Genomic DNA, 24895 nt, shown 5'->3' on the forward strand with positions numbered 1-24895 from the left:
GGATTTGTTGTTGAGGGTGCACGTTAACGTTTGGGCTTTCGCTGGATTGATGGAAGATCCTGTGTCCTTGAACCATTGAGTGATATTGTTCAGTTATTTCTGGACGGCTTTAGTTCTCTCTTGAGCATCTTTGAAGACCTGGCAGGCCCGGCCAACTGACATCCGCAAGAGTAAGCACCCGCCGGAGCCACAAGTTCAGTCAGCCGTTGTTGTTTAAGTTGAGTCTGCAAGGCCTGTCGTGTAGACGTTATGAGGACAGGAGAGAGCGGAAACACTTGTGGCAGTCCCAAGGGAAGTTTAGAAGGTGCAGACATCAGTCCAATCTCCGACTGAGGCGTAGGACGCCGGGACGGCCTGGCAAGTCTTCAGTTCCTGAAGCTGCAGCCGGCGCTGCTGCTATCCATCTTGTCAGTCTCAAACTTACTCCATACCTTAGTAGGCGCTCCATGAGGTGCTCAAACTGGACTTTATTGTAAGCATCTTCAAGGTCGATTGCTACTGCTAGTGTTTCTTCTTTTCTTTGAAATCCTTCATATAGGCAGTATTGTGACCTCATACCGCTACTCAGTGACTCAGTCGGATGCGAAAGCAGCCGCATTTTCCCATGTAGACTTACCCATTCTGTAACCACCTTGATTTGAAGGGAGAATGTGCCTCTGTTCAAGACCCCTTGCAAGTTTCCTGGCTATTATATATATGCGTTCCACGGAGCTTTCTAGCCGCAATGTTTTGCATGGTTTGGATTCGGTAGCCGCTTACCTAACGCGGATGGTGCTTTCCTGGTTTTGGGAAGAAGCTGTTTGTCCAGTCCTCCGGCACATGTCCATTGTGGAAACTGTTTTGATACAGATTGAAAAGTTACTGCACATACTTGCCGTACATACAAACTGGAGCGTACACACAATTTACACAGTTGCTGTGAATATAGACATGAAATGAAAAACATGGCTGCGCACATGGTGTAAAACGAAACGTGAACCAGTTCGACGGTCTATGGCATCGACAGCCATTTTACAGAAACAGAAATTCATTGTTGGTCGTTCATTTGTCTTATTGCAATTACCCAATGGAGAGTGCATCAGCGGAGAATACGCCTGGAGAAAGCAGTGTGACTGCCAGTGTGGACATGCATGGGAGTGCGATTGAAGTGGGCACAGATGTCGCAGAAAGCAGGGAAGGTGGTGCCGACGTAGCGGCCGCGGCCTGTCAGATTCAGCCGTTGTCAAAGAATCAGATGAAGAAACAGAAGAAGAAAGAACGATGGCTGCAGATCAAAGCGGAAAAGAGGTAAAAACCACTGTCACTTAATGCATTGCAGTGTATGTGCCACATCTTTGCTGATGATACTAAGATAATGAACACAGCAAAGGAACACTCCACCATCCAAAATGATATAAACAAACTACAAGAGTGGCCAGAGACCTGGAACCTATTCTTCAATGTGTCAAAGTGCCATGTTCTACATATGGGGAAGAAAAATCCTGCAAATAAGTATGAAATGAAGCTGGGTAAAAATGTTCAAAAGATTACAAGATGTAACGAAGAAAAAGATTTTGGTGTTACGTTTGACGAAAATCATAATTTTGACCCGCACATAAATCGAATTGTTGGTAAGGCAAACCAAGTACTAGGAATGGTAAGGAGAGCCTTCACATTCATAGTTAAAGACACGTTCACTAAACTGTACAAGTCTATTGTGAGACCACATCTGGAATATGCAAATGTTATCTGGGGTCCTGCAAGCCTAAAGAGGCAATCCATCCTAATCGAAAGAGACCAGAGGCGTGCAACTAGACTGCTGAAGGAATGCAAAGAAATGAATTATCATGACCGACTAAAATTTTTGAACCTTCATTCACTGAAGGGTAGACGACTACGAGGTGATCTTATACAGATGTTTAAAATTTTCCTCGGTTATGATGATGTTGGTTTGCACACTTTGTTTTCCTATGCACCTGTAAATGGCACTAGAAACTCTGCAGGAAAATTGTTTGTAATGCATGCCAGAACTAATAAGCGCAAATTCTCATTTTCTTTTAGAGTCGTTAACCCCTGGAATGCACTACCTCAATCAGTTAAATTTGCAAAATCTGTGAATGAGTTCAATAACCTGATTGACAAACTGCCCCAGCTAGAAGAACTATTTTATGGCTATGATGAGTAGAAACCCCGTTAGGTACGACCGACCTACGCAAAAACAATCAATACCAAAACCAAGAGGGGACAAATATTAGACCTCGCGGTCTAGGTGTAACCAGACACCATCCCTACTACTACTACTACTACTACTATAATGTTATTAAAAAGGTGCTGTTGGCAACCACGTGCAAGCCTTCTCACACATTTTTGCTGTCTCTCATATTTAGTATGTTTGATTTATCCCATCTGTTTGTCTGCCTGACCTTTCAGATCTATCTCTGTGTCTGAAATGGAACACATTTCCAATGCTCATAGTTACACATCACGCGAGCAAACACACACGGACACACGCACACATGCACGCACGCACGCACGCAAACAACAACAACAACAACAAGAACCACACAAACACATATATAATGATATATATATAATAATATATGCATTCATACATATATTAATTATTATACTTAGTATACAAACACAAGCACACATGTATACAGTATAGTAAACCCCCCTCCTGCCCTCTCCCACTTCCCCCACCAACACACACACACGCTACATGCTTGAACACACACACACACACACACACAACACACACACACACACACACACACACTTTATACACTACTTTACTCCTTTCCATCTAAAAACACTTATAGTGAATAGACGTTAAACTGAAGAAACACACACACACACACACACATACATACACACACACATACACACACGACAATGTGCACAGAAAGATGCTTGCAAACTTGACACATCCACACTTTGCCAACCAGTTTGCTGGACCATACTGTAACTAGTGTGAGCAATAGGTCACTGATCAAATAAATACTGTTTGTGTTATTGTAGGCCAAAAAAGTACAGCATGAAAGTGAAAGAACTTCAAGAAGAATTAGTTTCATTGAGGTGTCAGTGCATGCAGACTGATCTATATCAGTATATGCTTCATCAGATCCAGGGTATCAGATGATGAACCAATACCTTGAGTGACAACCAAAATTTAATACTGTTGGGATAGAACAATTTAGAGATGAAGAGAAGGGGAAAATGGACGAAAATAAGTGCAGGTATTAGGTAAGCAACACTTTTGTCATAAAATGATGTAAAGGTGGATAGTTCCATTACTACAATAAGTACGATTTAGTGTGGAAGTGTATTTCTTATAACTGAGATTTTTAAACTCTGGCTCAAGAAAGTTACTCACTGACTTAGTCTTGCTAAACTACACAATCACAAAATGCATGTGGTCATTTATATTATTATATTACTTCATTTTAAATGAATAGTTTCTTTTTAAAAAAATGTTTCAGAGGTGGAAGTGTATGTGATATTTATAATTGCTATATACTGTTTGATTATTTGCCAGACAAGCAGAAAAACAGAAGAAAAAGAAACGCTTTGCTGAAATGAGAGAACGAGGAGAGGACATTGGACCGTCAAGGAAAAGCTTGAAGAAGAACAGAATGGTGGATTCTGCGTGTCGACAGAGAGTTGTCATTGACTGCTCTTTTGATGCATATATGACTGAAAAGGTAAATTTTGTGAACAAAGAGTCATTTTGTGTAAAATTACTTAAGATACTGAAGTATCTACTGAACTGGAAACAAAAAAATTAAAAGATAACAAACTCAGATATATGTTTTATATTTTTTAGACAACAATATTAACAAACTGAGCAGATATAATTAAGATTGTATGCTCAAAGTCGTAGATGTTACTGAACATTTCTTTGGCTCTGATTGTACGAACTGTGATAGAACTTTCATAAGGACCAAGAAGATTACCTGTGCTGGAGTGATTTGCAGCCAGAGTTAAAAAAAAAAAACCCACTAAAAAAAAACCCAAGAAGTTATGAAACAGCAGTGTGTCAGAGGTGTTCATCAACATGGACAACAATAGGACAGATGTTCTGATTCACCCAAATATTATAATCAGCCAAATGTAATAATTTGGCACTCCCCTCACCTCTTTCCAGCCTGTCTCTGTTGACACTGTGAAGAGAATTATCAGACAGTCACACATTAAAACATGCGAACTTGACCCTCTTCCTGTTTCCTTCCTCAACCACTGCCTTGACACACTTCTTCCACACATCACTACTTTTATTAACAGCTGTCTTCTGTCTGGCTCCTTTCCTATTGTGTTTAAGTCTTGGTATCTTTTGTTCAATTTTTCCTTTTTGATATTATATGTGTTCTATTTGTAAACACCTAGGGCTTATTTTCAAGATTAGGTGTAAATGCTCATAATAATAATAATGATAATGATTAAAATGAACAAAGTATTATCACTCAATATTAGTATGTTACAATTAAAAAGACTTATATAGATACACTTTGAAGAAATTCCACTGGGTGTAAGGTATGAAAATGAAACCATGAAAATTAATGATATAGAAATGAAGATGTTCTCAAAGTTTTCTCACCATCTGTCCTGCTTACTCATTCTCCTCTATCCTCCCCCCCTCTCTCTCTCTTTCAGTCATTCTGTTATAAAGTGATTTAAATAAAAGGGGATATTTTCTTACTGGTTCTGTTCATTTCCATCATTTCTGTTGACAAGCGTTCATTTCCAATTTGAAGACATCAACAACTTGGTGTTTAAAGACTTCCAACAAAGAATATACAGACCTTACATAGTCACTATTGCAGTCATGGTGGTTTCTTGCTCAAAACTGTTGGATTTGAACATTCATGCTTTTGTATTATTTAGTCAATGTTCCAGAAAATCTTGCAAAAGATTCTGATCTGTGGAAACATTTTATGTTTTCTTTGGGAAGATTGAGAAACATGGCCCAATCTGCTTAGGCAGAAAAGAAGAAGCAGACATGTTTTTTTCCCCCACCAGCGCATACACAGGAGATATGTTATGGCTAATTGAATGCTAAGACATCTGCTGAAACTAACTTGATGTTGCATGTATGATGATGCTGGCCTTGTTCCGTTTGAGCTGGTAATGTGGGGAAGATGACTTGTTATACATGATGTCTGAGTGAACAAAGAAGCATATTGGACAGTGACTGTACCAGTGAAAATGCAGTGGGACATTTGTCTTCTTCAGGAATAAAATGATAGGACGATCTCAACTCTTTATCAGTCTGTGTCTGATGCTGATGTGCACCCCTGATGTGTTTTCTATGTGCGCATGTGTGTGTGAGTGTGTGCTTGTGCTTAATTTTTGTAGTTATTTAAAGACAGACTGGGAGTGTATTTTAAACTGGGAAAATTTATTAATATGGGAAAGATTGTTATGTTCTTAATCTGATCTTTAGTATATCACTGATTTCATGTGTTGGAATGACTGTCCAGAATATATATGAAGTGTTTGTTAAATCACCAAATGAAATTTTGCAGTTGATTTTTAATGTTTTTTGTATCTAGAGCAGTACATATGTTGCTGAACCCTATCCCCCACACCGCAGCATGGGTCAAAGGATTGAATTTTAAAATTTCATTTCAAGGATTGAATTTTCTTGATTCTTGCGTGTGTGTGTGCGCGCGCGCGTGTGTGTGTGACAGGACACATCGTTCCTAGTGCAGCAGATCCAGCACAGCTACGCTGCTAACCGCCGTGCAGACAACCCCTTACAGGTAACCATGGTGACCTTGTGCAGACTTTTTTTTTCTCTTTATATCTCTCAGTCTTCAACTTTCTTTCCTACCACACCTCTCTGAACTGTTATTAATGGTATCAATGATGTTGACTGTTTCACATTGCTGATTCTTGGCTGCTGCAATGAAATCTGTTTAACACTGAAATATGTTTACTATTCCCACATGTTAAGCTGTAACTGATGTGTTGAAGTTGTATCATTTTATATGACAACTTTTTGCTTAGATTGATGGACTTAAGTCAGTTAATTTTCATGGATGTGTTAATTTTTGGGTCTTTCTAAGCCTTATAACTGATGAACTGAAGTCAGTTTTTAACTTTCTTTTTAGTCTCAGAACTTAAGTTTTGCTTATCGGTGCAATGAAGCTCTGTTCATTTTCTGACCACGTCCCAGAGCCCGATCTGATAGTTCAGATGGTGGTGGTGTGTGGGTGCGTGTGTGTGTCACTGTGTGTGTGTGTGTGTGTGTGTGCAGGGTGTAGGGGTTGCGTGTGAGTGTGTAAGAGAGTGTGTTCACATGTATGTGAGTATGTGTGTGAGTGTGCACAAGCATGTGTGTGAGCATGTGTAAAGTCAAAAGTGTCCCAAAATGGAACAGAAAGAGATGAGAACCTTGGGTCATCAGACATGGCTGTTTCAGTTCTACATGTGTGGCATCGCAGGGAAAGCCAAGCAACGGCTGGACAACATTGGTGACTACAAAGGATGGGATGTAAGTATTATGTGTGTTGCATCATTTTTATCTCACTAAGAGAAACAGGGACTGTTTTGGTTTGGTGTTGGTGAAAACCAGCCCTTCTGTTCAACAGACTAACCATAAATAAGTACAATACATGAAGTGGTATGAGTCAATGCATTTGAAATGTGTGTGCGCACACGCATGTGTGTGTGTGCGCACGCGCGCATGTGCATGCGTGTCTTCAGGAATCCACTACTTTGTCCATACATGCAACTGAAATAGTGTGCACAGACAGCGTTATATATGACCAATTCAGATGGAATGTTTGTTCATGGTCCTTAAGTTACTTTGCTTCTTTTCGTTTTTATGACACAGCAATAAATTTTTTTTTTTATTAAAGAAAACCAGCCCTGACCCTCCTGTTGTTGATGTTGTGTGTGTTTGTATATGTCTGTGATTTTGTTGTTGTTTTTTGTGTGTGTCTGTGTGTATGTGTGTGTTGTACAGATGCACAAGGAGGAGCGTGACTTCAGGGAGGTATTTGCGCGGGAGGACATTGTGTACCTGAGTAGTGAGTCCCCCAACGTGCTGCACACACTGGACGACAGCAAGGTGTATGTCATCGGGGGACTGGTTGACCACAACCACCACAAGGTCAGTCACCAACATCTGTTGTCAATCGTCACAAGACACGGCCAAGCACAGAACAACACAGCACAACATTTCACATCACGCCTTGTCACAACACAACGCAGCACAACACACTTTGTCACAGTATAACACACCTCACAACACATCAAGTAGGAATACCTGTAATTGCACAAAACAACACAATATAGCACAGCTGGCATGTCACAGCACAAGACATGTCACAACCACAACACAGCACAGCACAGCACATGTCACATCATCTCACAACAAAACAGAACACAATGCAACACAACCACAAACATTAAATTACAGCAGAACATGTCATTTCATGTCACATCACATGACACAACACAACAGTTCAAATCACAACATAGCACATGTCACATCATCTCACAGCACAACCACAACACAGCCCATCAAATCACAGCACAACTTGTCACAACACAACGTGGCACAGAAACCACAACACATGAAATCACAACACAGCACAACACAACACAGCATGTCAGAACACAATGTAACACAACACCAACACAACACAGCATGTTGGAACACAACACAACACAACCAAAACACATCAAATTACAGCACAGCACAGCATGTCAGAACACAACACAGCACAACCACAACACATCACAACACAGCACAACACAGCATGACACAACACAGCACATAATGTCACAACACAGCATGCTACAACACAACATAACACAACGACAACACTTCAAATAATATCATGTCACAGTACATCATGACACAGCACAGCATGACTTGAGACAACAGAACAAAACATGACACAACACAAAACAACAAAACACCTCACACAACACCAGAGTAATCCACAGTGTTGACGTGCGTCAGGGACTGTGTCACCGCCTGGCGGAGGAGAGAGGGCTGGCCCATGCCCAGTTGCCCATCGGTCAGTTCCTGCAGCTCCAGTCTCGCAAAGTGCTTACCATCAACCACGGTCAGTGTCTCCCTTCTTGGGTTGGCTCACTCCAGCCGTTTTTCTTTTGTTTTTGCTTTTAGCGATATTTACTGTTTGTATGTATAAGTTTGTAAGTTTGTGTGTGAGAAAATGTGTGAGTGTGTGTGGCTGTCTGTGTGAGTATGCGTGTATGAGTGTGCATGTGAATCAGAATTCAGTTTCTTTGACAATTTTTTGTTGTTGCTGGTTTTCCCATTTTTCTTTATAGATATTTTCCTTTTTGTGTAATATTTATTTCTTTAAAATGCAGGCTTTATTCATGAAACACACACTCAGATACATTCACATTTAGATATGCACATGTCCACAAAACGTGTCATCATGCATACATGCTTGTACAAATGATGCACTTGCATGTGCACATCCACACACCACATTCACATAGACACACATATGGTTTGATTCAAGGATGTGTATACAGGTATATTTACATGCTTTTTGGAGATTATGCTTAAATGTGTTCAAATGCAGCATTACTTTTTTCTTCACCATCCCCAAAAACATGCCTTATACATGTTATTAACAGTTGACAACTGTCAGATGATGTTTGCATTTGTATTTTGGTTTTGACTTGGGTAACATTGTGTTAGATTGTGTGGAGTGTTGGCCTAAAGGTAAAGTGTCTGCCTAGGAAGCAAGAGAATCTGAGCGCACTGGTTTGTATCACACCAGCAGTCGCCAGTATTTTCTGCCCCTCCACTACACCTTGAGTGGTGGTCTGGACGCTAGGCATTTGGATGAGACAATAAACTGTGCAGCATGTATTTAGCGCACGTATAAGAACCCACGGCAACGAAAGGGTTGTCCCTGGCAAAAGTCTGTAGAAAAATCCACTTCAATAGGAAAACAGAATTGCAGGCAGGAAAAATAAAAAAAAACAAGAGGCAAAGCCTTCAAAGCACACTTGTGCTTCGCACTTTATCCAGTAAAGGAATCATGAGAAAAAAAAAGAGATTAAAAAAATCGTTAAAACGTGTTCTATATTAAATATGATATATAAAATAAGTTTTGGAGAAAAAAGCAAAAGGAGAAAAAGGCATGCAAGTGTGATCGAACCATGCATGCTCAGTTCCGAAGCAAGCGGACAAATCCCCACTGCTGCAGCGCATATGATGTCATTTGCCTGAATTTAATATTTGGAGCAATGTTGTTGTTTTCTTCTTCGTGCGATGAATAACCATCATTGTATTGATGAAATAACACCTTTTAAAGCATGTTTTTTGTGTGTGCTATTATGTCTCGATTATTCTTTTAATTCAGCAGTAAAGGAGAGGTTGCTATCACTTCAAGCACATTGCAGTACATGGTAGATCTCTAGATCTGCATGAACCAGTCTACAACGGGCTGAAAGAAACGATTGATTCAATTTTTCTTTTATGTTCATTCCAGTTAATTCAGTGTCTACTTTAGAATATTTATATGCAGTAAACACGTCGATGATGTACTAAGTATCACAGTATGTGTTCTGTCCAGAATTTTTATTTCTTTCCTTTTAATTGTGAACGAGAAAAATGAGCTAATGTCGATTCATACCAAACACAAACTACCTTCCAGAAACTCAGTTGGAAGCGGTTTTTAGAATTTTTGGATTTCGGAATGAATCTCAACGAAATAAACCATTAATGGTACGGAAATATGGCTTAATTCGGGAGACTTGCAACCTATTATTGGTATGATTGTGAAGATTTTTTTTCATACTATGTTTAAACCAAATTTTGTATTAGCAGACAAAGTATTTCCAGAGAAAGTGGCAATGTTAAGTTAACCACACACACATACACACACACACACACACACACACACACACCCGAACACCAGGTTATAACATAGACTCACTTTGTTTACGCAAATGAGTCAAAAAAGGGTGGCGCTGTCAATGTAGTGATGCGCTCTCCTGGAGACAGCAGCCCGAATTTCACATAGAGAAATCTGTTGTGACAAAAAGAGTTACTCTTGTACAAATACTTTTCCTTTACTCTTGTTCTCATTGACTGGATTACTCGCCCTGCTTGTTGCAGTGTTTGAAATTCTGCTGCGCTTCACAGAGACGAAAAACTGGCAGACGTCGCTGCTAAGTGTGTTGCCCCAGCGCAAAGGTGTGTGTCTCAAAGCCGGCCAGGACAAAGAGATCCCAGACACCAGTAAACACATCTCTCTGGACGCGGACACATCTGCAGCTGGTGAGAGCCAAGAACCCCCAGTGTCAGCCATGAACGGATCAGAAGGACTCTCTGCGTGTGATGATGCTGCGACAAGTGATGGGGTTTCTGGGGCTGGGGATTCGTCTCGTACTGACAATGCAGTGAATGAATGTGAAAGTGTGTGTTCCACTGCGAACAGCATGGTTGAAATGAGTGTAGGTGTTACTTCCAGTGATGGTCACAGAGTGAGAGAAACAGACACTTAAGAGGATATTTAACCTTTTTTATGCTCTGAAAATTGTGAATTCTTGGTTTGCTTAAGAAAAGATGAAAATGATGTGTTTGAAATGGAGCATTGGGGTGTGTGTGGCTGTTTGAGGTTCATTATCTCAAGGAGACTTCACTGCATTCAGACAAACACATTACACCACACCAGATGCGCTTGTTAGTCCTTGAGTTCTTGCATATATGTTTATGTATCTGTCAGTGTCAGAGTGGATTACTTCTACAGAATTTTGTCAAGAGGACAATACTGTTGTTGCTGTGGGTTCTTTTTCAGTGCACCAAATGTGTGCTGGACACGGGACCTTGGTTTATCATCTCATCAGAATGACTAGACACTCAGTTTGATTTTCCAGTCAAACTTGGGAGAAAGGGTGAGAGCAGAATTCGAAACCAGAACCTTGCGTATGGCTTTGTGTGTGTGTGAGTGCATATGATAAAAGAATCATGTCCATGCAAATTAAAAAAAAAAAGAAAAAATGCAGTTGCATTTATTTGTATTTCATAAGTAATTCAAAGACTTCTTTGGTGATTTTGTTAAAGATGTACAACCCAAAAACAATACAAAACAAAGGAAAATTTTATTTTTACACTCTCACAGCATTGTGTGCTGACATTTCACAAAATTCAAGTAAAATACCAAATATATTCTTTGATACTTTACTGTTTCATAATGTCTATTCATTACCCTTTCTGGACGCTCAACATGAACAGCACAGCTACATGAAAAAAAAATCTAGTCCTGTACATTCCTATGAATACACAAAACAAACACAAGAAACATTTTCAGCGTATTAATAGTGAGTGTGTATGTGTGTGTGTGTGTGTGTGTGTGTGTGTGTGTTATATTTGATTATACACTGTCAGAGAGTGTGTGTGTATTTTATTAGATGATAATACCAATGAAGCAGCAAAGTGAAATAAATTAGAATGGAAGTATTGATGTGGAGACTGTATCTGCTATCATGGGTTGTTGTGTGTGAGTGTTTTTTTGTTGTTGTTGTTTTTTTTGTGTGTGTTTTTACTCAGATGAGGCAATTTGAATTTCCCATGATGTCTCAAATATAAAAAATAATGTATTGAATTTCTCAAAACAAATACAGATGACACGGGTGGTGATGCATGTTTAATTTATAGTGAAAACACCCTCATATGATGTGCCATGAATATCAGATATTATATACACAGAAAATGAAATGTCTTCAGTACATCTATTTTAGATACAATCACAGCATCAGTACAGGGTGAAGTGTACCTGGTTAAGTGCAACCAGTACAGACCAATGAAATCAAATGACAAATGCACTAAATTTTCAGTTAAACAATACAGTGGAATAAGAGTGAAAATGGATCATGGACAGATTGGGTCATGCTAACAGCAAAATAAGTGTGTGTGTGGTGGTGGTTATAAATGTGTAGTAATTTGTGCAGAGAACTGTGTTGGACATAATACTGTTAATAGGTGCACACCAACAGATAACTGTTCATAACATTGCAGTTGACAAACAATATATGTTACTATTTGTAAATGATGAAATTGATATTGAAATAACCATAACAACAAGAATAGCAATTATACATCGCTTGAGAAGGAACAAAACATAACAAAATGAGAAAAAACATTTTATCTACAGAGTCGACTATGCTGTTTTCTGTCATGAGGTTCAGTGTCATTTTGAGACTTCTTTTATGTCTTGACTACTAAACTGATTTGTTCCAGACCTTTTTTTGTTTTTGTTTTCTTAGTGCTGGCTTATAATTAGTGTGTGTGTGTGTGTCTGTGTGTGTGTGTTTGCATGCATGCATGCTTGCATGTGTGTGAGTTGGATAAGTGGTGTGACACGGTGTCTTTTTCGTTTGTTTTTTGTTGCTTTATTTCTTATAATTTTGGTCTGTTTTAAAAAGGCGAACTGTGGAAATGTTCATTAAATTCTTTCTTCTGTTTTTTTCTATATTCTTATGGAAGTTGAGGTCACCTGCTCTTCTCCCTCTTTTTTCTCTCTCAAAATCCATTTGCTGAAAGCTTTCATTCACACATTATCATGTTTGAACCAAAAGACGAATGATTTGATTTTTGTACGAAAGTTTGGTTCAGTGACACTATGATACTGAATGAATTTCAAGACTGTATTTCTCAAGATTTATGACATTAAAAACCACTTCATATTTTATTTTAATTTCAGATCATTATGTGCATTGTCTCTGTTTACATTATTTGAATGTTTTAAAGATATCCTTTTTGTTTGAACAATTTTAGGCACACACATAAATGACATGCTTTGTTTTGTTCAGATACAAATATATCTTGGGCGTAATGATGAAATTTTTCTGGTGTTTGGATTCAAGGTTTACAAACCATTCAGTTGTTAATTCCCTTTTGAGTATAGAATCCTGTTGATACAGTTTCATATGGAGGGATGTTATTTGTTTCTTTGTAGTTTTTCTCACTGGACTATATACATCTATCTGTTAAACATTTTTAAAAGCCAGTTTACCAGTGCAGTCCTACTTAATCTTATTACACTATTTCAGATGAAAAGCATATCACCAGTTTTTGGAGCATGAATTATGACATTTTATTCTTTGAAATTTAAATGGAATTTTTCTGAAGTTTGTCAGATTTGAATGACTCTTCACTTTACCCATGTGGAGGATCAGATTTACTGAACTAGTGTTCAGACTTCTGTAGCTTCTTTACAACAGAGCAATATCAAAAGCTAAAATGTCAAATCTAATGCTGTTGTCAAAAATATCAAATTTATGAATATCCCATTCACACATAATTATAGCATTTGATAAAGTAATTTTTTTTGTGAGGCTCTTCAGCCTCAAGATGAAAAGCTGGGTTCCCAGCATAGTGATGCTTTCCACTTGTTTCCACATGATCCTGATGGTGACAGGTCCAAAGTGACAGGTCAAAATGTGGTGATGCTTTCTGTTGGGTTCCACATGCTCAGAATACAGAACCTAAACAAACAAGATGTTCAGAATGTGTTAAGGCTCTCAGTCTGGTTCCACACAGCCAGACTGTCAGGCAGAGGCTCTTTAGTCTTGGTCTGCTTGGTGCGAGCATCCGGTGAGGAAGGCTTGGGGGCCAGGTCCTGGGCGGCTGTCGCCATGGTGACAGCCTGGGGTGCAGAATTGGTTGCCGGTCGCTGGGACTGCTGGGATGCTGGCTTCTTTGGGGGAGATGGGGGCCTGAAGACACTGTTGGTGGGGGCTTCAATGGCGAAGTCTGCAACCAGCAGCATTATACTGGGGGTTAGTTTGTTTCATCACTTACAGGGTTCTATTCTTACACACACACACACTCGCACACACACACAAACACAGCCACACACACACACACACACACACACACAGCCACACACACACACACACAGCCACAGCCACACACACACACACACACAGCCACACACATGCGCAAACACAGACACACGCGCGTGCGCGCACATAAATAGACATGGCCACACACACACACACACACACACACACGGTACACACAGACACACACGGAGGCACACACACACACACACACACATAGATACATACACATGGTACACACAGACACACACACCGGCACACACACACATAGACACAGCCACACACACATACAGACACAGCCACACACGGTACACACAGACACACACACACTCCCTTTGACAAAAGATTGAATTCTGAGAGCTGAATTGGCAAAGCCTAAAATCAAGGAAAAACCAAACCCAGCAAGACACCGACCTCTGTCGTCCACCACAGTCCTGACAGGTGACTTGGGAGGTTGCATCACCGTGTCAACAGGGGGCGCTGACTGTTCCAACACCAACCTGAACACAATACGGCAATCAGTACACAGTTATCAGTGGTACCTGCAGACTTTTTTTCCCAAAACGTGGCCTGTGTCGACAAGAATCGGTTAGTATTCATGATGTGGATAATTTTCCGTCTCTTTGTGATCCAAATTCTTGATTTGCTAGAATGGTGAATTACGTGCATGTCATTTCTCACATGTCTCCATTACAAAACGTAAGAAAATTCTCGTAAAAATATGTGCCGGAATTTAAGATACAAGAAGAGGAAATTACCACAATAGTGTGTTTTCACCGGCAATGTCCTGTTTTAGTATTCTAAATTCAGGGACCTATTTTAACGGCAATTTTTTTTACGATTTTGCATAGATAAAACGGTATTAGACTATTACCATTTGTGGTTAGTGGTTTTCGACATTATTTTTAGGGTTACTTTTTTCAGTTTTGGTACAGATTCACTAGAACACTAATTTGCAGGCATCTTGACAGTTTAAGTTTTTTCAATGAGGCGTCACTGCGTTCGGACAAACCCATATATACACCACGCCACATCTGCTGGGCAGATGCTCCAACAGCAGCATAACCCAAGGTGCTTTGTCAGGCCTCCAGTGCTTGCATAATCATATGATTTTGTGTACATGTCAGAGGGGATATCTTTACATATTTTTGCAGCCAGAGGACAACACTTTTGTTGCCATAGGTGGTTTCAGTGCGTGCTGCACACGGGACCTCGGTTTATCTTCTCATGCGAATGACTAGAAGCTCAGTTTAATATTTCAGTCAAACTTGGGAGAAAGGGCGTGAGAGGTATTCGAACCCAACCCTCACGGTTGGCAAATGAGTCTTTACTGCCACCTTTTCCTTCTTGACAGGTTCACATAATCATCAGCAATGACGAGTCCATTCGTTCAGTGCCAATAACACAGCCGCTCTTTTAAGTTTTTTGACATCCCCTCCCCCTCCTCTCACCCCCCCCCCCCTCCAAACCATGAAAACAAGACACATGGCGGGCTGATTCGACCGGTGGAGGTCCGTGTTCATGATGCGGATTATTTGGCGTCCTATAAAAAACCTCTTGATTCAAAGGGTGGATTACAAGCTGCATGTCATTCCTTAGATGGAAGAACTTCAAATTCTTTTTTTTCATTTACATTGGTTCAAGATTTTAGGATACTGAAATTGTACATTGTGTTTTATTTGATATAATTTTCAGTTTATATTTTGACGTTATTTAGAAATGGGAGCGAAATATGTTCTTTTGATAAAAATGAGACATTCTTATCAAAACGAGCCCACTTTTGCGCGCGAATTGGATAAGAATTAATAGGCTGATATATGATCAGAAAGATGTATTTTGCTCCCACATCTAAAACACAGCATACACGCACTAACCAAAAATTGATACCTCTCTCTCTCTTTCTTACGCATCCTCCCGCCATCTCTACAAATGCCCACCCACCCACCTGTTGATTTCCCCAGTGGGGGGCCTGGGGCCGGGGTCAATGGGGGGCAGTTTGGTCTTGCTGACGTCAGTGGCGGGGTCCATGACGTGGGCAGGGTACTGCTTCCAGTACTCCTCTCTGCCCGCCATGGCTGCCTTGATCATCTCCATCACCATCGTCTTCTCTGTGCGCACACACACACACACACACACACACACACACACACACACACACAAGCACGAGGGGTTTGAAGTTTTCGGACATTGTCTTGAGTCTGGTTTTATTTGTTTCTAAGGTGCAGGTTACTGTTCTTTTTTCAATGTACTTTATTATTTATTTATCTATATTTATTCATTTATTTCTATAAGGGTAAGAGCTTTCACTGAAGCACACACATATGTGGTGATGCGCGCACGAACGTACAGAAACACGCACTTACGCACGCACGCGCCGGCGCACGCACGCACACACACACACACACTTTCACAAACACTCACAAACACACACATGCTGGATATACTAACACACACACACACACACACACACACACACACACGCACACTTTCACAAACACACACACACACACTGGATACACTAACACACATATACACACACAAACTCTCACAAAAACACACATACACCTATCCCCCACCCCTCCCACAGACACACACTGACCAGTGTCCCCTGCAGAACACAGCCAGGCCTGCACAGCATTGATGTCCTCAGTCTGCAGGATCTGACACAGCATGGTCAGTACCTGTCACACAACACAGTACACACTGTAGTATTCTTTATCACAACACATTTTGTACATTTGTGTGTGTGAAATTCGAGATGTTCTCCCCAAGAAAAGTATATCGCCATACCGCAGCGCCCCTTTTTTCTGCTTGCAAGTGTATGAATTTGTTTTCCTATCAAAGTGGATTTTTTTCTGCATGAATTTGCCAGGGACAACTCTTTTGTTGCCATAGGTTCTTTTTCATGCGCTAAGTGCATGTTGCACACGGGACCTTGGTTTATCGGCTCATCCGAAAGACTAGCGTCCACATCATAACTGAAGGTCTAGTGGAAGGAGAGAAAATACTGACGTGTGTGGGATTCCATCCCATGCGGCCAGACCTCCGGACGCGTTACCACTGGGCCACCACTCTACTTATTTATTTTATTTTATTTATTTATTTATTTTTATTTTTATTTATTTTTTATTTTTTGCTGCCCCATCATCTGCACCATTTCAGTGGCATTACTCCCACGCCGCTCATTTAGATTCCCCCATACACGACCACACCCGGGTTCGTCTGTCACAGTTCCATCGTCGGCAGTCCGCAGAGAACCATCGATGTTAGGTCGGCAGGAGGCCACACACCAGAGGAGACCCTCAACTGCTGCTGAGTCATTTCGATGGTGTTCAGTGGTACCTGTTCTGATTCAACGTACTTAGGACACCACCTACTAAGCCCCTTACTAACGACAATAATAGCTTAGTCGCGGAGCCAGACTGAGTGAGCGTCCCTCCCAGAGTGGAGACCGCCACCACGTCCCTCAAACAACAGCCCACCACGAATCTGCCGACACTGAAGACATTGACAGGATTTGCCCCAAGCACAGAAATGGATAGGTATCGAAACTGAGGTCACCATGAGAGCAGGGCATGAAAGGCCACAGACTTTGAGACTGTTTTGTTTATATTGATGATGATGAAGGAGGAGGAGGAGGACGATGACGCTATGGAGATCCATTTTGGTTTGTGACTGCGTGACAAGGCTGTACTCTACGCTTCCTTTCATAATGATATCCCGGCGTTAACCAGGCCCGAGAGATACAGACACTTGTAGTGTTGGTCAGGTAATTAGAGCAACACACCCAAAGACGCATCCTTGAGTGGATGACACTCGACTGTGAGGTCCCAGTCTCCCCATTTAAGCCCACAGCACACAACACACAACTCTGGGTAGGAGCCGGCTACGGGCCGAAAAACCCACCTCCGCTGGGATTCGAACCCACGTCTTCCCAGCCGTCGGTCCGCGACGCTAACCACTTCGCCACGGCGGCTGGTACCACTCCACTTATGTTTCAGGGAACCCCATGGGGTTACACGAAAATTGTATGTTTTGGGGTTACACGAAAATTGTATCTTTTGGGGAAGGTATAGGGGAAGAGTAGTGGTTTGGTTGAGAGGATAGAGTAAAGACTTGGTGGTGGAAGCTTGGTGGGCAGTGTAGGGGTTTAAGGTGGGTAGTGGAGGGGGTAAAGAAGCGGTTTGGGGAGGGGACAGACTAGAGTATGGTTTCTGGGGAAGCGGAAAAGTAAGGGTTGGAGGGAAATGATTTGTAAGGTAGAGTGAGGTTTGGAGAAGGCGTCTTCAGGCAGGTGTTGGGGTGGTGGGGGTGGGGTGGGGGGGGGGGGGGTACTGGTAAATAGGGTTTGTTGGCTGGTGAGTTCTAAGGGCTAAATGGTTTGCGGAGAGTCTTGGTGGGATAAGTGGCTTCATCGTCAGTGTTAATACTGTGGGTTACTAACTGGTAAGTTATAAAATTTACTGACACACACGCACAGAAAAAAACCAAACCTCACCACATTCTCTACATCCGGGACAGGCGCGATGTGTTGCAGACTGGGGTAACTATTGGGCGTGCGCTGGCCACGCCTACTGTGGCCACGTGACATGGCACGTGAGGGAGGCGGGATCAAACGACCCGTTTCTTGAGAGTACAGTGTGGTCCTCGGTCGTTCTTCGTCCTGCTGTGAATCAGATCAACATGTTGTGGAGGAGTACATCACTGGACAACATGCAGAAAATGGAGTTCTAAACATATCTCTACAATGTTAATGTACAGTCTGCTGTGAATTTCTATGGGTTTTGGCAGAACTGCATTTAGTGAGAAGACGGCACGTGTGTATGTGGGAGGATTCCACTGATTTGAGGACTAGTCTTGCCATCCTTCTGTCACTGTATCTGTGTGTGTTTGTGCTTGCATGCACGCGCCCGTGCCTACGTGCATGTGTATATGTTTGTATATGTATGTATGTATGTAGTACTGATGTATGCCGTGTGTATGTGTGTGTGTGTGTGTGTGTGTGTGTGTGTGTGTGCGGCGCACGCGCAACATTGGTATTTTAGAAACGTTACACTCAATGAATCAACAACAACAACAAAACAACACTGAGAAAAAACCGAAGAAGGCGACAATGATCAAATATATGATGACGCCCAAGGTTGGTTCACTTGTGACGTCATCGGGGTCCGTGCATGATAGACTGACCTTGGGCAGAGAGTCCTTAGCAGGGTCCTTCGTCAAGGTCACCCCGTCCCCCAGCTGTTCTGCGAACCGCTTCAGTTCATCCCTCCACGCTTCGGTCACCGGCACTGTCACACACACACACACACACACACACACACACACACGAAATTTGTGTCGTTATTAAAACTGATATTGAGAAGTAGTAACAGTCGTACTATAGTTGTAGTAGTTGTTTAATGAATGAAGATGTTAATTAATGACAAAAGCCGCAACTGGTGGTGCATAAGGCGTCACAAGTTTTGTTGTGACGTAAAGATTGTGGACGGTGAAGAGTGGCAAGGACATATATTCACATATGTGCATATCTTGTATCAGTTACATGAAATATGTAACTTTTCATGAACCCCCTCAACCCCACCGCCACCCCCACGCTACAAAACGCATTATTTCGAGTGCCCTCATTTACCTTCGGTTTGGACAATGTCGTGTTCATGTTGCACGAAGTTCGGGATATATCTGCCATATTTGGGAATAAAGATCGTCAATCAATTTTTTTTTTTTTAAAGAAAGAAAAAAGAAAAACAGGAGAGAAACATGCACAAGAATTCTATACTGCTGCACCCACCCAGCCCCACCCGGGGTATGGCCCGCTCTCTCCACGGGTAGCTGTTGAGACCCATGAAGTACTGCAGACCCGTCACCGTGTTGATGTGGTGCAGATTGGAGTTGACATTGACCGTGTTGACCGGGATTCGACCCCCCTTCCACTTGTTGATCTTGTTGTTGTTGAAGTGGTTGGGGGGAAACTGCAGGGAGTAGCGCGGGCTGGAGAAATAGCCATCGTCATTGACAGAACAGATGGGGACGTCCAGCAGACCTAGGGACATCATTTAAAGGAAGTATTAAAACATACCGGTTGATCCACATCCGCTATGCCATATCTGTTTTAAAAAAACAAACAAAAAAAGAAAAAGAAAGAAAGAAAAGAAAAAAAAAACATGCCTGACTAATGCATATACCCAGCGCGCAAGTAAGGCCTTGAGAAAAGACACGTATAATACAATACAATACAATACAATACACATATTTTATCCTAATATCACTTCAAGTGGAAAGACGTTAAACTGAAGACAACAACATATTTTATTGTCTATACTTTGGTACAGAGATTTTCTTTTTGTCAGCAGTACGTGTCCAACATAAAAAGAAAACAACAAACAAATACAATGAATGAAAAATAAAAAGATAATTTAAATGGCACCAAATGGTAATAGCTATATACAAATACACAGATTATTGAAATTCTCATGCCCCTACATTTCAGTCAGCCAAGCCACATTGCACATCTTCCCACGCCACTCACTCACACACACACACACACACACACACACACACACACACACACACACGTGCACGCGCACATACACACCCACACCCACACACAACGCGCACACACACGCACGTATACACACACCGACTCTCTCTCTCTCTCTCTCTCTCTCTCTCTCTCTCACACACACACACACACAGAGTATGCAACTGCCAAGATCATAGTTCAACTAAAAATCAAATATCATCAGGCAAAATATCAAGCCAAAAAGCAGCTCTTCGCAGTTCACAAAAATTAAGAGGCATCACCGTAAAACAACTTTAATTCATTCATTCTAATCAAAGGACCCAACACCACCTCTTCCTCCACCCCACCCCCAATCCTACACTCCCCCTCCTATGGAAAAAATACCAACAGGTCTAAGCTTATTCGCCCCCACCCCACCCCCAACCCCACACACCTTCCTTCTATAATTCATGGAAAACAAAAAAGTGGACAGTGAGTGAAAGGGGAGGCGTCTCTCTCTCTCTCTCTCTCTCTCTCTCTCTCTCTCTCTGTGTGTGTGTGTGTGTGTGTGTGTGTGTGTGTGTGTGTGTGGAATTGCAGGGAATACCGAGGGCTGGAGAAATAGCCGTGGTCATTGACAGAGCAGATAAGGACGTCCAGCAGACCGAGGGACCGAGAGAGTGGACAGTGAGTGTTGTGGAGGGGAGAAAGGGGGAATGGTGGGGGGTTTGGTGCGGATTGTGTGGTTGCGTGTGTGTTGAGGAGTGATGTGTGTATGTGTGTTTGTGTGTGTATGCTTGTTTGTGTGTGTGTGCGTGCGTGGGTGCGCGCGCGCGCGCGCGCGCGTATATTGGAAAGGAATGTTTATGTGAATATAATCATGTGTATCATTGTCATTTCACGAAATAGATCCGTTCACTTCCCGTGTTTTTGTGTTTTCTTTATTCTGGTGGAAGCCTGTGCGTATCCTTCTGGTGACCTGAACCAGGATTTCAACAACGATGACTTTATGAAAAAAAAAAAAAAAAGAAAAGAAAAGAAAAGAAAAGAAAAACGAGAAAAAAAAAAAGAAAGAAAGAAAGAAAAAAAACAAAAAACCCACACAAAAAACTTCGTGTAAAAACCTTAGCACATGTACATGTTACTGCTATACAATGGTACTGTGAACGGTCTTCACGAATTTTGTGGCATCACAGCTACTGCCTATTATTACATTAAAACACTTAACCTTTTCTTTCTCTGTTTTACCGCCAATCCACATCTGTTTCTTTACAAGCTAAGCCACAAAATACAAATTGTTGAAACACAAGGGGAGAATGTGGGAAGAAGGGGGAGGGGGGTGGATGGAGGAAGATGGGGGTGGGGGTGGGGGGTTGCAGGAGAAGTGGTTTCTTATTATTCATAAGGGCAGATCGCATTGGTCCGTGTTTTGTTTGAACACGGTCTGGGAGGGCTTGCAGGGTGTGTGCTGAGTTGACTGACAGGTTTGTCGTGTGGAGCTGTTGGTGACCAGTCAGTGGAACACTCCAACAGGAGCACAAGGTTTCCCGCACAGTGCGTGTCGTATTTCACGTGCTCAGTTGACTTTGTCCGTTGTGCACACTGACTGACTGGTGTGGGGGAACACAAACCAGATGGAATCATTCACTTTGTAACGCTGTGTGGCGATGGTGCACGATCTGATCATGAACACGACGATATTATTGTTTATTCACCCCTTTGTTTACAAACAAAACAAGGTCATGTTGGGTGGGAATTTGCACTGATCATTAATGGGTGGAGTCATCAAATTTGAATAAGCAGCAAAGCTGCTTATGGAGATTTATACGAGAGTGTGGGTCATTTTTCACCAACCGATATACAGCGATGTCAACCACTGACGTCCGAATGAGAGAACCGAAACATATTTCATGCACTTCAGTGTGTCTCAAACCTTAGGCAGCATAAATGTTGAAAAACTTTGTTAAGATTCGTCTTTTTCTCCTAATTTGGAATGTTTACGATGTGGTTCTTTCCATTTTCCCCAAAACGAAACTGACAAATTTCATTACATTATATCAATATATGGTCTACCTGCCTACGTTAACCACACTGGTAACTGTTTTTGTAATGTAAAGTGGTCGTGTACTTCCATGGGGTGTTTTGGTCTTATTTCATGGAACCCTTCACCTTGTGGTGTGTGGATGGGAGGGGAGGGAGGAGGTAGGAGAGGACTGTGGTGGTAGTTTGGTGGCTGGTGTTGGGTAGGGCGGGGTGGGGTGGTAGTTTGGTGGCTGGTGTTGGGTAGGGTGGGTGGGGTGGGTGGTAGTTTGGTGGCTGGTGTTGGGTAGGGTGGTGTGGGTGGTAGTTTGGTGGCTGGTGTTGGGTAGGATGGGGTGGGTGGTAGTTTGGTGGCTGGTGTTGGGTAGGGCGGGGTGGGGTGGTAGTTTGGTGGATGGTGTTGGGTAGGGCGGGGTGGGGAGGTAGTTTGGTGGCTGGTGTTGGGTAGGGCGGGGTGGGGAGGTAGTTTGGTGGCCAGTGTTGGGTAGGGCGGGGTGGTGAGGTAGTTTGGTGGCCAGTGTTGGGTAGGGCGGGGTGGGGTGGTAGTTTGGTGGCTGGTGTTGGGTAGGGCGGGGTGGGGTGGTAGTTTGGTGGCCAGTGTTGGGTAGGGCGGGGTGGGGTGGTAGTTTGGTGGCTGGTGTTGGGTAGGGCGGGGTGGGGTGGTAGTTTGGTGGCTGGTGTTGGGTAGGGCGGGGTGGGGTGGTAGTTTGGTGGCTGGTGTTGGGTAGGGCGAGGTGGGGTGGTAGTTTAGTGGCTGGTGTTGGGTAGGGCGGGGTGGGGTGGTAGTTTGGTGGATAGTGTTGGGTAGGGCGGGGTGGGGTGGTAGTTTGGTGGCTGGTGTTGGGTAGGGCGGGGTGGGGTGGTAGTTTAGTGGCTGGTGTTGGGTAGGGCGGGGTGGGGTGGTAGTTTGGTGGATAGTGTTGGGTAGGGCGGGGTGGGGTGGTAGTTTGGTGGCCAGTGTTGGGTAGGGCGGGGTGGGGTGGCTGAAGACTGCTGGTGACTGACCTTTGAGGTGCCTGACGCGGTTGGGGTGGGGGTTGTGGCGGGTGAAGAAAGAGTTGTGGCTCAGCTGCCCGAAGCGGTAGCCGGTGGTGCCTCCACCCTGGGTGGCAGGCCGAGGGCGGAATACATCCCCCGTGTTCACCCGGGGTGGTGCTGGTGCTCCCTCCCCCCTCAGCTGCTGGACCTCTGACGTCATCCTGCAGGTGCAGCAAAACAAATGGTCATCATTATCGTCTTTGGTTTATAGGTGGGGCGGAGGAGAAAGTGGGGAGGTGTGTATTGTATTGTATTGTATTGTATGGTGGTGGTGGTGGTGGTGGTGGTTGTGTGTGTGTGTGTGTGTGTGTGTGTGTGTGTGTGTGTGTGTGTGTGTGTGTGTGTGTGTGTGTGTGACATCAAATTTCTCTGTGTGAAATCTGGGTTGCTCTCCTCCTCCGAAAGAAAGCAACTTTCTTTCTTTCTTTCTTACCACCATGCCTTCCTTCCTCTGTGTTTCAATTCCGATACAAATGAATGCTTTCCATACCTAACATTGAATTAGAAAAATTGTGCATGCCAGTTACCCCAACATAACGTGTGCGCGTGCGTGCGTGCGTGCGTGCGTGCGTGTGTGTGTGTGTGTGTGTGTGTGTGTGTGTGTGTGTGTGCGTGCGTGTGTGTATGTGTGTGTGTGTGTGTGTGCATGGGTATGCGCGCGCGCGCAGAAACACTTCCTTACACAAAGTATGGCCACACACAGACAATATATATGAGACCCTTCTATCTGTTAGTGTATACCACTTGCGAAAGAAAGAGACAGACACCATCACCACGATCATGAGACTCTTGCAACAACAATCGACCTCGCATTAAAAATCCAGCACTCAAAATCCTTTCCCGTCTTGGCTTCAAACGTCTCTTGGAGAGCTGTGGAAACAACAGACCGGACTTGGGGAGGGAAGGGGTGGATGGGGGCATGGGGAATTGTGGCGGTGAAGGGGGCATTGGCTTGGGGGAGAGGACAGACAGGGGAGCGGTTAGGTTAATGGGTAGGTCCGTGGAACTGGAGACGTCTGTATTATCTGAAGAGTCTCACGAAGAATGCCGATAAGGTTAGTCCCACCACGGAATTCAGACTGCCCACACAACTACATCCCCTACAGCATTTGACCCGCTATTAGGAGCACCCAGCTGCGAGTACATACGTAGTCATAGCAAACACAGGGGAGCATTTGACCAAGTCATGATAACAGTCTGCACTGCAGTATTGACTTACACTAACACTATGTACTGTTGGACTGACTTAGACTAACACTCTGCACGCTTTCTAGCAGTCAGGGTTTTAATTTTTAACACCACATACTTCAGACTTATGACCTGACCGCTAGTTTAGTTCTGAAAATCCAATACTTGTTCTCAGCTCAAACCCAGATTTAATGTTAACACTCACCTCAAGTGATATGGCCGAAGGGAATAGCCATCCCAGGAAAACTGGATGAAGGGACACTACACTGACACATCCCCTCTACCTCCCGAAAACAGAGT

At 42.8% G+C, this 24895-nt stretch overlaps 2 protein-coding genes across 3 annotated transcripts in view; one reads left to right on the forward strand and one right to left on the reverse strand.

Moving 5' to 3' along the window:
• Positions 1-943: 943 nt before the first annotated feature.
• On the forward strand, positions 944-10929 carry LOC143292996 (tRNA methyltransferase 10 homolog A-like). Its single transcript, XM_076603763.1, has 7 exons — positions 944-1287; positions 3518-3683; positions 5670-5741; positions 6404-6475; positions 6950-7096; positions 7955-8060; positions 10100-10929. The coding sequence occupies exons 1-7, from the start codon at positions 1067-1069 to the stop codon at positions 10486-10488; spliced, it is 1173 nt and encodes a 390-aa protein (XP_076459878.1). The 5' UTR covers positions 944-1066; the 3' UTR covers positions 10489-10929.
• Positions 10930-11474: 545 nt separating this feature from the next.
• Positions 11475-24895, reverse strand: part of LOC143292994 (protein TBATA-like) — a 42570-nt gene continuing 29149 nt past the window's right edge. The window contains exons 2-9 of one of the 2 annotated variants that reach the window (XM_076603762.1): positions 23375-23568; positions 19619-19870; positions 19015-19118; positions 18326-18490; positions 16427-16508; positions 15773-15935; positions 14242-14327; positions 11475-13738 (exon numbers count right to left, since the gene is read on the reverse strand). In XM_076603762.1, the coding sequence (XP_076459877.1) occupies positions 13488-13738; positions 14242-14327; positions 15773-15935; positions 16427-16508; positions 18326-18490; positions 19015-19118; positions 19619-19870; positions 23375-23567 (1296 nt within the window). In that variant the 5' untranslated portion in view covers position 23568 and the 3' untranslated portion in view covers positions 11475-13487. Of the gene's footprint in view, positions 13739-14241; positions 14328-15772; positions 15936-16426; positions 16509-18325; positions 18494-19014; positions 19119-19618; positions 19871-23374; positions 23569-24895 lie in introns of both variants that reach the window. The other variant, XM_076603761.1, reaches the window with a different exon arrangement.

This window comes from Babylonia areolata, chromosome 18 (assembly GCF_041734735.1).
Source record: "Babylonia areolata isolate BAREFJ2019XMU chromosome 18, ASM4173473v1, whole genome shotgun sequence".
Taxonomy (NCBI): domain Eukaryota; kingdom Metazoa; phylum Mollusca; class Gastropoda; order Neogastropoda; family Buccinidae; genus Babylonia; species Babylonia areolata.

Coding starts and splice junctions, on each gene's coding strand:
- LOC143292996 (XM_076603763.1), top strand. CDS start 1,067: ATGGAGAGTGCATCAGCGGAGAATACGCCTGGAGAAAGCAGTGTGACT. Junction 6,476..6,949: donor GTGACTACAAAGGATGGGAT/GTAAGTATTATG, acceptor TGTGTTGTACAG/ATGCACAAGGAGGAGCGTGA. Junction 8,061..10,099: donor AGTGCTTACCATCAACCACG/GTCAGTGTCTCC, acceptor TGCTTGTTGCAG/TGTTTGAAATTCTGCTGCGC.